The 17,568-nt window shown below is 32.1% G+C and overlaps 1 protein-coding gene across 1 annotated transcript; it reads left to right on the top strand.

Moving 5' to 3' along the window:
* The first annotated feature begins 10,094 nt into the window (after positions 1-10,094).
* Positions 10,095-14,407, top strand: LOC139890936 (ceramide synthase LOH2). The gene is made up of 6 exons (XM_071873868.1): positions 10,095-10,407; positions 10,944-11,152; positions 11,240-11,395; positions 13,037-13,222; positions 13,336-13,514; positions 14,047-14,407. The coding sequence occupies exons 1-6, from the start codon at positions 10,291-10,293 to the stop codon at positions 14,064-14,066; spliced, it is 867 nt and encodes a 288-aa protein (XP_071729969.1). The 5' UTR covers positions 10,095-10,290; the 3' UTR covers positions 14,067-14,407.
* The last annotated feature ends 3,161 nt before the right edge of the window (positions 14,408-17,568 follow it).

Below are 17,568 nucleotides of genomic sequence, written 5' to 3' on the forward strand. Positions count from 1 at the left end.
GATCACCATCATGCTTCAATATTATATCATCATCCTCATCCCTGTTAAACATCTTCAATATCATCATTATTATAAAACCACGATCATAACACAATCTTCCTCTTCAAAATTGAATTCGATTGTAACCATAACACTATCATCTATCTTCTTCTTCAAAACTGTACTCGACTGGAACCAATACCCTAATGTTATTATCTTAACCATCCCATATTGATCATCACATATCCATCGTCCAAATACAGGAAACACGATATCATTACAGCAGGAACTTGGCAAACACCCATTCTTGGGCCGATTAAATATTCAATTTAATTGATTAATGGCTTCGGTCCACTATGTAAATACTCGGTCCACTAGATAACAGGAAACATTTTGGCCCACAGAAAGTATCTCAAACGAATAATCCATGATATTTTAATTGGCCTTAGTGAAGTTTGAATAAAGTGATAGAACAAAAAAAAAAATATTAGGTGCTTGTTATCCAGCTGGAGACAATCGAATCATCACAAAGTATTCAGGCTTGTCTCCTTCTAACTTCATTATATATATAAAAGTATATAATCACCAACTTGGTCGGCCATTAGATTGTAATTAATCCACTTGCCTACAACTTTGCAGTATATATATATATATATATATATATATATATATATATATATATATATATATATTGATATATCAAATTGGATCAACTTTAGTATTATATATATATATATATATATATATATTTTAAAAGATTCAAGATTGAAACGGAATATATATCAAAGTAATAACTGTAGTGTAATGTTTTCTTGTTTGTTTTTAACAGGATGAGGGAAACAGAAATACATACTTATAGTAGTAGTACGCAACAGGTGGCTGTGGTGTTATGGTGGTTCGAAGTGGTGTTTACAAGGTGATTAAATGGGTTCAGTGATTGTGGTGATGGGTGTAGCGATGGTCTCTTTGCCCACGGTTAGGAGAGAGATATAGATAGATGAGAGTGGTGGTCGTAGGTTTTGAACGACGGTGGTGAGGATGGTGCTCCGGTGGTGATTGCCGGATATAGAAGAGGAGTTAGAAGGTGGCGGGTATAGAGTTTGAAGATGATGGGAGAGTGATCATTATTATCTCTCATGTGAATATGTATATATATAGATATATACCCCGTAAAATGTTTAGTGTAAACAAAGCTCAATTGGTTTTCTTACAAGTGGGTTGGTGTTAACATATATAATTATGGGAAAGTGACATGAAACAGAAATATGATTGGATACTCATGACTCTATGCTCATATGTGTAAATATACATATATTGATATACTATCACAAAAGAGAAGTAACGTGCATCTTTGAAAAGCAGCCACCATTTTGTTTGTATGTGTTTGGTTTGAATACATTTAAATGCAAAAAGGAAATAGATCAAGGTAAAAGAACAGTTGATGGATAATGATAAGTGATGATGGTCATAACTTTAAGTGTTGCATATTTATATCTATGTATAGAAAATGAGACGTTAATAATAAAGTAACTAAATATCTTTCAATTAGAAATAGTAATTACAATTAGAATCCTTTATTTCTGTAATTGATATTGATAGTGAAAGTTTGAATTATTTAATCAATCAACATGAGATGATTTGTGTTTGCATTGAAGTTTTTAGCTCGACATATATTCACGAGTGAGCAGAGAACACAAAAAAAATATTATAACAACTTGATTGTGATTGGTATGCATATATACGTATACATCTGCCTTTAAATCTTACACTTATACTTTATATTAACATTTATTAACTATCTTAATGATATTGATACTTGTTATTAATAATATTTGTTATATTATCATAATAATATTAATGTTATTAAAAATGATGAAGATAATAATAATTATTAAGAATAATAATGATAATGATATCATTAATGTTAATAACATGAATATAACGAATTAATATTAATCATAGTTATTTACATGAAATGAAATACTATAAATTTAAATTATTATATATACTCTTATTTATATATATATTTACATAATTGTTTACACATTGGTTCGTGAATCGTCAGGAATGTTTAAAGGTTAAATGAATCCATATAAATAGTTCAAAGGTCAATTGTATACATGAACACAGTTCCAAACTTTCGAGACTTCAACATTACAGATTTTGCTTATCGTGTCAGAAACATTAAATTATATAAAGATTTAGTTTAAATTTGATCAGAAATTTCCGGGTCACTACAGTATACGTCATGAAAACATACTTATTGTCAGCCATGACCATCCCATTCAAATTTCGGGACGAAATTTATTTAACGGGTAGGTACTGTAACGACCCGGATTTTTCCAATAGTTTTATACTTATGAGATTAATATTTACATAAATTAAACCTTACCAACATGATAAGCCATCCAAATTGTTAAGACTTGTGTTTTTGAAAAGAGTTTTACACAACGTTTGACAGTCCAATTTGACCGATGATATCACGAACTATATAACATACGATAATTATATGTTTGTGTATATATATGTATTTATATATATTTAACATGATCTAAGGATGGTTTAACATCTCATTGTGCACTAATGACAATGAGTTATAAGTATATTTTGAAACTACTAACTTAAGTTTTCAAAACGATAACTATACGTAACATTCTTTGATATATATAATTATAACCTATAATGCTTATACATGTATCGTATATATAATGTATTTAATCACTTTTTAAGGACTTAAATACATAAAACAATATAAGTATGTTCACAAAATATAGCTATATTTGAATTCTCATTCCATTTCCTCAAGATTTCTATACGTATATCTATGGTATATGTACCCGTATCATACCCAGCTTCTATATGTATTTACTATTGGTATATACACATCAAATCAACATCCTAATCAACATTATTACTACCCTAGATATGAGGTAACTAGGATTTGTCAAGTAGCATGAATTATTAGTAAGAAAACAAAATTAGGAATCCTTTTCTTTCTTTATAAACTAAAAATGTTTTTATGAATGAACACCATTTCTTCACTCCATTTTCTAATACCTACACCATCATTTCTCTCTTAAAATACTCCTAACTTCATACTTGATCATCTCCAAGCATTTTCCCCATCATTTAGCTTCAATTACAAGCCTTAAACACCATAAGAAAACTCTTTCAAGAACATATCAAAATAACCACCCATTTGAAGAAGTATACTTCCAACCTTTTGATCTAACTCCACCACTCTTTGATTCCAAGATTTTTTCTTATCTCTTACAGTAACTTTGTCCAAGTAACTTTAGGTAGTAACCTTGTTCATAATCTTGTTCGATTCATAATTATATAGCTATCTTATTTTATGTTGTAAAATTTTAACAACAAGAACATAGTTTGAATGATTTCAAACTTGTTTGCAAACTAAATAGATCCTTCTAACTTAACTTTTAAAACACTTCAAGACCTGTAATATATCATAATGATATGCTAACTTAACAATATATAACTTGGTTTTACAAAGAACACCTTAAAAACTGAATCTACGTCGTCGGAGTGCAACCGGGGGCTGTTTTGGGTTGGATAATTAAAAACCATCTTGAACTTTGAATTGGAAGTTCATGTTCTGGAAAAATGATATTTCTTATGAATATGTTAACACATAAAAATTTCATGGTTTAACTCAAAGTGTAAGTATTTTTAGAAAAATGATCATTAAATGTTGTTTTTATGAAAAATGAACACTTTCATAAATTTTACCAAAGTTTGACCTATAACTTGTGATTTCGAATACAAACTAAGGTACTTTCAGTTCATATTCTTAAATTTTGACTCGATCCAAGGAAGTGGCAAGTTGAACCAACAAAAACGGAGTTGTAATGAAGAAACTACGACTAAATCAAGATTGGGTATCCGAAGCTAGTTTAGCTACGAAAATATTTGGAGATAAAGTAAATTAATCATATCTTTTCTAATTAATATGATATTTTATATATAATTACTTATGATTTGATTTTATATATTTCAGGACCACCCGTAAACAACACGAGAAGATTAATCATAAGACCTCATGATTGTATGCAACACGTCATTTGATAACACGGTACTTTATGTACGCAACACGTTATTTGACAACATGGTACCATGGGTCGAGATTAATTCTGATCAATACGAATACGATGGGGTCTTTATTTATTTTATTGAGCAACTAATTGTGGACCACTAACATCGGACTGCTAACTACGGACTAAGAAAATATTAAAAGTATTATAAGTATATATATATATTTGTAACGATTACTTGAAAAGAAAATATGTTGATATATTATATATATATGGTTAGGTTCGTGATATCTATCGGAGACCAAGTCGAGTTAAATACTTTCAAGGCAAAAGTGAGTATATAGTCCCACTTTTAAACTCTAAATATTTCGGGATGAGAATACATGCATTTTATGATTTACGTTATGGACACAAGTGATAAAAAAATATATTCTACGTTGAGTTGTACCACTGGCATACTTCCCTGTAGATTGGTAACTACTATTTACATGTGGTATTGTAAACGCGAATCCTATTGATAGATCTATCGGGCCTGACAACCCCAACCGGACTGGACGACCAGTATTCAACGGTTGCACAGTACTTCGTTTCGATGACTACACTTGGTACAGTGTAGTGAGATTTCATAATAAAGGGAATATGCGACGTTGATTAAATGTTAAGTATGGTTATCAAGTGCTCAACCACTTAGAATATTTTTATTAAAACGTTTATGTATATGAAATCTTGTGGTCTATATTTATAACGCTGCTAGCATTAAACCTATATCTCACCAACTTTATGTTGACGTTTAAAGCATGTTTATTCTCAGGTTCCTAGAAGTCTTCCGCTGTTTGAATATATGTTAGAGAAACCATGTGCATGGAGTCATACATGTTTTATTCGAGGAAGCATTGCATTCACAAAATCATCACCGTGTATTTATTTTGACTGCATTGTCAACAGAAGTATTCTTGTAAACTGTTATTTACGGTGATTGTCTATATGTAGAAATCATCAGATGTCAAAAACATTGAATTTTAAATATTCATTTATGGTATATCTTTTCAAAAGAATGCAATGTTTATAAAACGTATCATATAGAGGTCAAATGCCTCGCGATGTAATCATATGTTATTGTATTCGTCCCTATGGATTGGGTCGGGTCGTTTCAATGTATCACGCCCATTTACAATTTCTCGCATAAACGAAGTGTTAAAGTTAATGTCTGTCTTGTCAATATCTTTACCTGCAAGAATAATATTAGCCCAAATGCACCCCTTTTCCTTGAGGCTCAAAAGGACTGGGAGGGATAAAGAGCCCATTAGGCCCATGAATACTTTTAATGATTGAAACCCAAAGTGATTTTGGTTCATTTTTTGCCCGCCACACCCATTTACCCAATAATGCAATATTTTTTACCCCGGAGTGACCCAACGTTTAGACCCCCTTCACCGAAAGGTAAAAGGCAATCCTCCCATTTGACTCATGACATTTTTGTGCTCTCACCCGACCCCGCCCCAAAAAAACTTCCTACGAATTCCCTCTAAATATTTAATGACACTCGAAGGGGCACGAAAGAGAGACATTTAGTATAACGGTAAACTATTGAGGACCAATTTAACAAGCGTTAACCTTCCACCGAATGAGATCGCCTTTGCCTTCCACTCCGCAAGTTTAGAGGTGAATTTATCAACAACCGGTTTCCAACTTTCAATACGGTTCATGTTCTTCCCGATAGGAAAACCTAGGTAAGTAAACGAAAACTCGCCCACTTTACAACCAACCCGGGACGCCACCCGATCCACTTCTTCCTTAATCATCCCTATCCCATAAACAAGACTCTTATATGATAATTAATCTTGAGACCCGACAGTCCGACACCCTTTCGAAACATTGAAGTAATTTCATAAGGTTACTAAAATTGAGTCTACTCCATTCCCCGAGAAAAATAGTGTCATACGCGTATTGGAGATGTGAAAGTAACACCTTATCCGCACCGATTTCGCCACCTTTTAGAAGACCTCTATTTAAAGCTTTTTTGGTAAGTAAGTTTAGGCCTTCCGCCGCAATAATAACAAGAAACGGAGATAATGGGTCGTCTTATTTTATTCAATTGATTAGAATTACTCTTGATTATGTTTAGCCAAAGATCCATTGTTATTTAACGTTTCCAAATAATTGTCACTGAGTTTATTGATTGCTAACGACAGTTATGTTGATTGATGAACTTTGCTAAATTATTGACAAATCGTTTAATTAATCGTTAATATTATATAAGGGATACCAAACTTTAATTAGACGATTAGTGATTTAATTATTGATTGACTTAGAATAGTTGTGAGGTTGTAAATGGACACCAAAACAACATAAGTTATAGATTATATTCTTAAGTAATTTAAAGTTGTTTGACCATGTGCTTAGTTAAAAGATCCATCATTATTAGAATTGTTCGGTTTGAACCCGTCACATAAGTTAGTAAGTAGGTTAACGATAGTTAGTTTACAAGACCAAGATTGTGCTTCAACACCTTGAGTGATCTAGACAATTATGTGAATACATAGGGATACCGAAGTAGGAACATAATTGGCGATTGGTTTGCGTTTAATTCTTAAAATCGTGTGGTTATATTCGGGACACCGTAGTAGCCTAAGTTTTATGAAAGTAAAACTGGATTAAGTCGCGTAGTTGAAACACTTAGTGGTGAATTAACTTGTATATAGGTAAGTGACAGTTCCTAGGTATATACATCTTAAGAAACTGTAAGAATCGACAGATAGATACAATGTCACTACATTTACAGTTGTTTAATCGGATTTAACAAGCAATCATAGCCAAGTGAATTGATTCTACCGCTGTCTCTATTGATTTCTTGTTTATTTACTTTACGCATTATTTTAGTTTAATTCAATTAAAATCAAAACTCCCCAATTTTCTTAGAATAATAATTAGTTTAAAATTTTTAATTCAATTTCTCTATGTGGATCGAATTAGTCGAATACTTGCAAGTTACTGCATGATCAAGTTTTGTGCCTAAATATATGTGTTAATCTGTGAACATTTTGATTAGTATTCTACTGTATAAGTTAGATTTTACACATCACAATCACAAATAATTAAATGAGTAAATTATACCATTGGTCTCTGTAGTTTACCCAAATTATACCGGTAGTTATTTTCTATTTTAAAATTATACCAGTAGTCCTTGTATTTTTTAAATTCCACAACAATAATTCAACCCTAACGCTAGTTAATTAGTTAACGAAACAAATAGACTATGCTATCAAGGTAACAAAAAAGAACTGCTTATGTTCTCCCATTTCAGATAACCTAATTTTCTTGGACCTAATATTAGACCGTCAATCTATATATCATATTTAAAATGTATAAAACTGGAAATAGGATTCATTATCATTACATTACATGATAAAAAAAATGAAAATAAAAAGGTTGTGATTATAAAGGGTAATTCAGAAACACGTAAATTATGTAGTTTTTCTGGGATAGCAAATATATTATCACGCAAGAAGAGGCATCATATGTCATATCTTGGTAACACAGTCTCATATGGAGCTCTCAGATAGTTATACCATTCCACAATTCGAATAGTTAATTAGTTATAATACAATAATCCAGGTCTAAAATCTCTCCCCTGACAATGAACATGAGAACAAATACAAGCTCTAGAATGAATATGAGAACAAATACAAGCCCTAACTTGTTATGAAAATGAGGACTGGCATAAGAGTAACTCGGATAATTAACTCATTAACTTTTAATTATTTGATATCAATAACAATTTCACATCATTTAGACAATTATTATATCGATCAATATATAATACTACTCTAAGGTATTAATTTCGTAAAAAGATCTAGGGTTGCAGATAAACTAATCATCCACAACACACACTCTACACATCTATTGAAAATTGACAATTGCATGCATACAAAACGGAGCCCTCGAGCTAACGCAATGTAAAAATCATATGTACTACGATATAAATTTTAAAAGAAAAGGACTAGCTGTACAATGATATAATTAACTCTTATTAAAATAGTTTTTAATTACTCAAAATGATTTCCTGCCGCAACACCCGGGCTAACCCTCTATCTCGTTTTAACAAAATCAATTCTTAACTCAATTTTAGTTACAATGCGCAGATGTGGAGATTCTTGAATAAAATTACAGTAATTATTAAGGTTGTAAATAAAGTAAAGTTTGATGTCACGATTACGTATATGACTTCTGTTAACATATGACCGAACAAGTAGAAAGACGGACTATAATAATACTTAAACTAGTGAAATGACCCGTGGAATCACGGGTTTGTTTAAATGAAACAGTTTAATGATATGTTTTAAGTACTAAGTGAACGTAAATGCCGAAATTATTTAGTTTAATGACCCGTGGAACCACATAGTCCGACTAAGAAACTCGTCAGCTGAACATTTCATCAAACACCTAAAATGCATATTAAACAATCCACATCCAATCATAAAAGATAATATTGGTTGTCATTTTATTTTAAAAGTGTAAATTAAAATATAAATGTATAATTGGCTTCCTTCTGCCTAACTTATATACCTTCTCGTACTCAATTCAAAATAATCAATTAAAATTATTTAATTTTAGTAATTAAAATAATTATTGATTTAATAATAATAATTAATTAATAAGATTTAATTTTAATTTAAAATTATTTAAATTAATGACATCACTCACCATGGTTAGATTTTTTTTTTTTCTTTTTGATTTTTTCTTAATAAAGGAATTAGCATAATAATGACATCATCATTTTAGCAATATAATAGAAACTATAGATAGATAGATAGATATGGAACAAAAATTAAAAGTTGTCATTAGATAACACATGTTATAGATACAAGGATTTTACTAATTATTATAAAAGAAGTTGCACTACTCACCATTCTTTTGTCTCTAACTCTCCATCCGTCTTTGTGTAGAAGTTTTCTCCGAAGATGAAATGAGGATGTGTCATGCCAACGATAAGTGAATTAAGATATGGTGAAGATGGATGAAAGATCGTACATTGACACACATCTATATATGTTTGTAATTATCATTTGAAAGTTGCTAGTATATTTATTAAAATAATATATATTTATTAAAATAATGTACTAACAATTATATCATGTTTTATGTAGGGGTCGATCCCGAGAATTTAAGGACATGAAACGAGGTAAAAAAAAAGCTCTTGGACCGTAATGAATAATACAAACTATTTAGAAAAAAGTTCTTTCACCCTCGATAGAATGCGAGTGAGGGGCATTTAATTGTTGTTTTTAAGCCTATTGTGTTTTGCCTTCACTGCTTCAGTTGTGTTTCTCTAGTTAACTTGCTTATCAAATCTCTATTTATGTCTGTATATATAAAAAAAAAATTGGACTCTAAAAGTCATAAGTCTAAGTGGTCGATCACTTTGTTCTCCTGTAACCTCATCTGGTTTTATGTATTTATGTATATTAATTAACCAATAAATGCATCATATATGTGCTACATTCTTTCATAAAAGATTTTAATTTAAATTCATACGCTAATAAGACGACTAGTAACGGTTCCGTGTTTCTACCGTCCTTCACCTCCGCCCTTCAAGGACTCCACTACCAACAAATAGTCCTTGGTCCGTCGTTGAAGACCCGTACTCCAAAATGTCGTTGCACAACAAATTCGATCACGGAAGCAAAGCAATTTTTTGTTGTACATAATGCTTTTTAAACTTGTACCCGTAAATAATTAATTAATTTAGTGGGTGTGTGGAAGTGGGTGATGGGTACGTCATGGTTGTTAGTATTTAGTGGTTGGTTAGTTATGGGAAGAAGGTGCTGATGTGACGCTAATGTGACACTCCGTAATTTCATGACGGACCGTCATGGTTAAGAGTGATCTAACAAGTACCCCGTATTTTCTTATAGTAATAGCTAGAGAAAATGATGTGAGGAACTAAGATTTATTATGCATTTTAATAAAAATACTCCGGCTAACCTTAATTAGTAGGGTACAAAAAGTGTCCCCAATTTGATTTGATGAAATCAACAAATAACACACACACCTCCGCCCGCCACTTCGATCCATCACTTTCATCCTCAATCATTTTCTCCCTCAAATCCCTAATTTTACGTCCCTGCTTCTCTGCGTCTTCACTCCCTGTATCATAATTCACCCCGATTTCAAACAATTAATTAGAATTCAAATTCAACTAATGTATGTGCATTATTAATTCTCTAACCTCTACATTTTGCAATTCAATTCAAATTCCATGGAATCGATCTGGAATCAAGACGTTGTACCGACTTCATGGCGGTTTATTTTTGCTGTTTACTTCGCTTTTGCTTCTTTCATTGCCAGATTTTTGCTCGATAGATACATTTATCAAGTAAGATTCACTTACTTGTTTACTCAATTTAGGTTTTCGTTACTGTTTCTTCTATTTAATTTCTACTTACAAGTAATAATTTACTTTAGGTTTTTTTTATATCTACTGTTTTGTATCTATATATCTATCTATATATTAACCTTACAATATCTAATTACTGTGATTCATTTGAATGCGCCGGTTACTTCATATTAATGTAATGTATGATGAAATGTTGATGTACGTGCTGTAATTAGTTACTAGCAATGTATGTACTTCAGGTTTAATGATTCATCTTAATCTTAATATTATTATGTATGTGTATGTATGTATTTGTTGCAATGTATGTACCAAAGAATAAGTGATTGATTAATATACAGCTCTGTTTGGATTTTGTTTAGTTTTTAGATCCTATTAGTTATTAGTGTAGGATGAAATATTTATGTGTGGCTCTGTTATTAAGATGATAATAGTCATTTGGATTTTGTGATGATTGAAGTGAGGCTATTTCTTATGACGCTATATGATACTATTGAGGTATAAGATTATTTTTTCAGAGATTGTCGATATGGTTGACGAAAAAGGGGGACACTTCATTGAAGATGAATAAAGCTGCAAGAGCAAAAAATGCTAAACTTACAGAATCTATGTGGAAGTTTACGTATTATGCGACTCTTGAGTTTTGTGTTCTGGCGATTACTTATCGCGAACCTTGGTTTAGAGACATAACAGCATATTTTAGGGATTGGGAAAGTCAAAGGATAAAGTGAGTGAATAATATATGTTTGCATAAGTTAGAGAGTTTATTAGTATTGTCTTTCAATGGATGTAATATCTTTTTTCTTAATTTCAGGTTTTCTTTAGAGCTTGTGTATATGTGCCAATGTGGGTTCTACATCTATAGCATTGCTGCCCTCCTTTTATGGGAAACTCGACGGAAAGATTTCTCTGTTATGATGTCTCATCACATAATAACTGTGTTCTTGATTGGCTACTCCTATATTACCAGGTATCTGTCATTTATGTTCTTGTTGTGCTAATAAATCAAACATATACTTGTTTTTTTCCGAATAAAATATTACTCATTGTTGCTCTAGTTAAAATGCCTGGTACTTCTATAAGCATGATATTCTAATACATTTTGTATTATATTAAAGTGTAACCCATTAAGTCACCCCAGTAGTGACAATCTGTACCCTGTCCACTTCTATATCTCTGTTAAATATTCATAATTTTATCAGTATTTCGTCGGAAATGCTTTTAGTCTGGCCGGTACTACGGGTTTTGGTTGTAGCCATAGTCGTTTGGTTTGCTAGCCTTATTAACCATTGTCTACCCTGTTGATGGTTAGGTTGTGTTCGGTTTAGCTTGTCTGTTGTGCTAGTTGACTAGGCTAGTTTTTGTTTCATGTTGTATCGGTTTGTACCTTGTTGATCTTTGGATCGTTTTCTTATATTATTGTTTTTTAGCCAAAAAAGAAAGTTTTGAGATATTTTAGCATAAGGGTAAATATTTTGGTAGGGACACATTGCTTGTGGTGGTTCATCCAAACCAACTGATGCCACTTGCAATAACCAATTCTTACAGTACAATCCTTTTTAACCATATATAAAGAATTGGTAGCCATGCACCCACTTAGCCTACTGGCATGTGTATCAGCATCCTGCAATTACTTTGATTCATGGACCAATTAAGAAACAGAGTGAACAACTGTTGACCAACACAATAAAATTTCCATCTGTTAGCTGTAATCACAGAATCTAACGCTCAGTGAAAAGTTATCAATATCTGAATGCTAGTAAAAAGAAGTCTACACTCTGCAAACTAGAATAGAGCTTATAAGCGTAGATTATCTAAAGGTTATATATTATGTTTTAAGGAAGAAAGTCAGACTGTAGAAACTTGCTGATAGGATTCTATCATATTCTTGATTGGAGGTCATATTTTTTTGTGCAGACTTGTAAATTATTATATATATATACCCTTTCGACCTTTCTCGAAACATAATATGTCTAAAAAGAAAGCTGCACAAAAAAAGTACTCTACTGGAAACCAACATACCCTATTTGTCATCTTAAATCTGTAACAAAGAAAATATTTTATGAGGAATTGTTCTATAGTTTTTCTTGACTAGTCCAAAGTGATTTTGTTATATATGCTTTGATGGTATTTCATGTGTATAAAGGAGAAAATACTAGTAGTTTAGCAGGATATAAACAATTTTGTATGGTAGCGTTATATTAATATATATGAACGTCAATAATTTTCTAAGGCAGCAGTATTGTTAGTTGCGTAATTGAAGCTCTTTCTCGTAATTTATCTTTTATCTTGAGATCACGTATTCTCAACATGATTAATCGGGAAATAGGAACACTAAAGTGTCTATTGATAGGATATAATTGGAGATTTAAAATTCCAGTTGTGACTAATGATACTAATCTATAATGACTCTTTATCCTTTCTTTAATTGTAGTCCTTAAACACACCCACCCACCAACTTTACCACAATGTTATCTTACTTAGGACTTTGTTTCAGGATAAATGACAATTATAATTCTCATTGATGGTATAATTTGGTCATCTCTCTTTATTATAATATATTTGGGCAAATTCGTTCAGATTATAAACTGCATTTGTTTGATTATGATAGGTTGTTTCGAATTGGATCTGTAGTTCTTGCAGTACATGATGCAAGTGATGTATTGCTTGAAGGAGCTAAGATGTTCAAATACATGGGTAATGAACTCGGTGCAAGTGTGTTATTTGGGATGTTTGCTGTATCATGGCTTATACTCAGACTCGCAATCTTTCCATTTTGGTGCATAAGAGCCTCAAGGTTATCTTGTCCCCATAGTTATCTTTTTTTTTTTTTTTTTGTAATTTTCTTTTGTTTGTGTCAATGCGTCTAATCCATTTATAATAATAATGTTTGTTTGGTGGTATTGGCAGCGTCCATTTTCTTGACAATCTGAGGCCGTCAGAACCATACCATATGAGCTTGTACTACGTCTTTAATACCATGTTGTTGAATCTACTCGTCTTCCATATATACTGGTGGATCCTCATCTTTAACATGATTATGAGACAGCTCAAAAATAGAGGAGAACTTGGAGAAGATATCCGATCCGGTAAATATCATACTTCTAATACCATTGTACAAATTGATTCTTATTGCATGTCTTTTTCTTTCCAAAAGGCGTTGCAATTTTCAAGAATACACAAATATAAAAATATTGTATTGGTTCGTTTACGAAAAAATTACCAAATCACCTGTTCATGCGAAGGGGGTGTTCTTTTCTGTATAGCCTAATATAACCTTGCATACCATCTTTTCTTAATTTGCTCAGACAGTATAGGCTAATATAACCTTCCACTTGTAATATTAGTGATTTCATTAAGATATTGTTTGGATAATTAACATCGTGCGCAAAATTTTCTTTGCGTGTTTTTCTTTGTTGGTGAAGAAGTGATGTATTTTATGTAGTTGTGCTAGTGTAAGTATCCGATTAACAAATGTTTTAGTTGTATGTGATGTAAACTAGCTTAACTGATGGAACGCTAGTTTAGTGATTATTGAAATATGCAGCTTGATACAGATAGCTGTCTTTTTGGTTGATCAAGTAACTAACTAACCAGCTGTACAAATGAATTGAAATACAGATTCTGAAGATGACGATTAGTTTGAAAGATTTTGATCAATGAAGATTACAGTTTTATACAGCCCTGCAGCTACTACGATGTATGTACTTGTGATCTTTGATAATAGGTTGGAGTTTAATTCATATATGGTTCCTTTTAGAGATTACTTCTTTTATTCTTTCAACTCTTCTGCTAATAGAAAAGGGCTATTAACTAGTTTTTTACGCTTCTTTCGTCGTTGTTTTTGTTCACTTGTTCTTTTATCTTAATTCAAATAACCATTCTCCGGTTTCCCTTTTGGAGTCGGGTGTCCTACTATTTACTCTGTACAACGGCGGGGATTCGGGTGGGAAAATGTTCCATGCCGTTAAATGTCCGTGGAGACTTGCAATGAGCTCTCATGACTGCTTCCAAATCAAGGTACAAATTTCAACATTATTTTTATTATTATTTTTTTTATTTTTTATTTTTTGAAAGACAATAATTGGCATCAAATACTCTCATTTGCCACGCACATACGCGCTTTCGGGTGGAAACCCGAACTATATTACAGGGATCCGAACCTTAAACCATCCCTAGGGGCAGATGATGACAATCAATTACAACACTAGTATTACGGAGTATTTGATTTATTGTTGATTATTTGTACTTGATTTATCACATAGTTTTATCGACAAAATTGCCCAAATAGTCACTGTGTTTTACCATTTTTGCTGTTTTAGTCACTGCCATTAATTTACTTCTTAAATAGTCACTTAATTAACATTTTAGTCCCAAATTCATCCCTCATACTAACGACCATTAACTCTCCGTTATGTTTCAGACATGTGTCCATCACGTGCTTTTTTATAAACCCAATGTACTTCCATTGACCACCTCTCCATCTTCCCAAAAATAACTTTTAGGTTTTTAATTATGGATCTTGATGAATTTTGTTTAGTTTGATACAGGTGTATATTTGTTATTGAATACATTTTGACTTTTTTCCTTGACCTTTGTTAACTCAAACTGAATCCCATTTTAACACAGTTTGATACAGATTACCTATGACCCATTACGAATATAGTTTTATGGATAAACAGTTTTATACACAACTGCATTACTTGTTTATGTCCAGGTAAAACAATCATCTTCAATATCGATTATACACACGGACTCTTTACTCTGCTAATACACAGTTTGATGTCACTCGGGAATGAGTGAAAGTGGCACTAAGAATTTCCTTTGTACCCTTAACCTGCTTCTTTAGTTTGGCCATTGTCTTAGGAGATTGTCTGACATCAACACCATTCCCAACCTGTTTGTTAAAGTATTCCACCATCCGCAAATGCATATTTTGACCACCAATATCTGGATCCCATCTAACATCTTTGACCTGCATCACATGTGTGTTTTCAAAATATATTATATTGGGACTTCTGACCTAATTGACATACCAATCTAAGTTTAAATTTCATACATATAAAATTAAGGCAGGTGGTGAACATATTAAGCTATCTAAAATATTCAATGTAAAGTAGTCGATTATACTTCACGTATTTATATTTCTAAGTTTTGCAAATCATACACCTAACAATCCATATCAAGGGTAAAATTCTAATGTAGCTTAATTTTTGAACTCATAAGCCTATTATCAATCGGTATGCCATAAATAACACCAATTGAACAACACTCTATACCAAACCTAACACACGCTAATTTGAACCACAACTCATCAATTAATAAAAACCATTCATGGAGTAAGGGAATTACAGGAAATATAGTGGTAACAGCGCAAGCATTACCTGACCTTAATCGATGATGGTGATATCATTGCTATTCAATCGTATTCAGAATTCTGAGGTTTCGAAAGGATCATTAATCGTGATACTGCTATGCAAACTGAAAATTTATTTGTTCAATTTTTTCCTTTGGTATGATGTTTTACGTGACAGATAAGTTGAAGAGGTGGTTAATGAAATTGTTCGTAGGGTTTATAACAAACACACGTGATGGGCACATGTCTGAAAATTAACGGACAGTTAATTTCCTTTAGTATGAAGTATGAATTTGGGACTAAAACATTAATTGAGTGATTATTTGTGCAGTAAATAAATGACAGTGACTAAAACTGCACAAATGGCAAAACACTGGGACTATTTGAGCAAATTTGTCTAGTTTTATCTATTTAAGTAATGTGTCCATCTCTAGATTATATAAGCAAGTTATATTTTAATGCTATTGAAAAGTAGTTATATATGAAGAAATGGATAAGTCAAAGCCGTGGACATATCGTGGAGATTTTTTTTTCAAGGTTGGCCCAATTTCTTTCCATCATTCTTTAACCTTCCAAACAATTTCATATATAGCTGGCTTATATGGTGTGTGTATGTACGTTCTTCCTTTGACCTTTTAACAGTCAATATTTTTTACCCACATCAATTTAGTTTTTGGTAGCTGATTTTTCCTTTAAACCACTAGTTCCTCGAAATCATCACTGAAATTCAAGCGCAAACTTATTCCTTACTCACTGGACTGAGCGCACCTTTGAGTCGGCTTCCCTAAGTCCGTTGTTCTTCAGTAGCTTAGGGGTGGAGCAGTTAATCGCTCCAAAATTAAGTTGGTCACTCAATTTTTGGGTGAACTCGATGGACAATTTCAATCGACAAAATTGGTATCGAGTTTAAGAGAAATGCAAGCAATTTTCTCGGCCACTATTGTTGAAATTATTTGGCAATTGAGTTCGCTCAAGAATTGGGCTACGGCTTGATTTTTTTCCGGTAAAAATAACTAAAACTCATATAGAAACGAGACCGTTTTCCAAAGAAAAACGCCCTCAACAAGGAATACAATTAAACAACGGTGACGGGGGAGCTCACACCTAGAAAACAACTAAGTAAACGCAAACTATCTATAAACGAGCCTCTCCAAACAACACGATAAACGTTAAAACAAACTAACAAATACAAGACCGAATACAACCCGATAAAGACGGATACTAAACCAAATACAAACCGAATACAACCCGATAAACAACGGGCTACGACTTGATAGTTGGGCGAACTGAGTGGTGAATAAATTCAATTGTTTAAAATTATGGAGTATTTTATTATATCACGCACGCACGCACGCACTAATTTCTCACGACTAAAAGTAGAATTTGGGTGAGAAAATTAGAATATCCTTTTTCAAATCATATAATTGTCTTAGAGCATTCTCATCATCGATGCTAAACATCAATATGCTTGCCAAACTTGGGCATCATTGGCAACGAATCATCAAAGTTTAGCCAATGTCATTTTGTCTTTCATTTCGTGGATGTTAAGCTTTTTGCTTTTTTCATCACGGATACGGATGAAATAGTTGTAACTACTTGTACATTTTGTTTAAGATCTGTAATGTAATTCAATTAACTAATTTATAGTGTTTGAGGGAGAATGTGATGGTTGGGAGTGATATGCGATAGGTTAGTGATAGGAAAGAAATAAGATTGAAATGGTAGCTGATGTGATAATGTGTTAATCTGAAGAAATGTGTCATAATTCGGAATGCTCTTATAAAAAG

The sequence above is a fragment of the Rutidosis leptorrhynchoides genome, chromosome 2 (genome assembly GCF_046630445.1).
Source record: "Rutidosis leptorrhynchoides isolate AG116_Rl617_1_P2 chromosome 2, CSIRO_AGI_Rlap_v1, whole genome shotgun sequence".
In the NCBI taxonomy this organism is placed as follows: domain Eukaryota; kingdom Viridiplantae; phylum Streptophyta; class Magnoliopsida; order Asterales; family Asteraceae; genus Rutidosis; species Rutidosis leptorrhynchoides.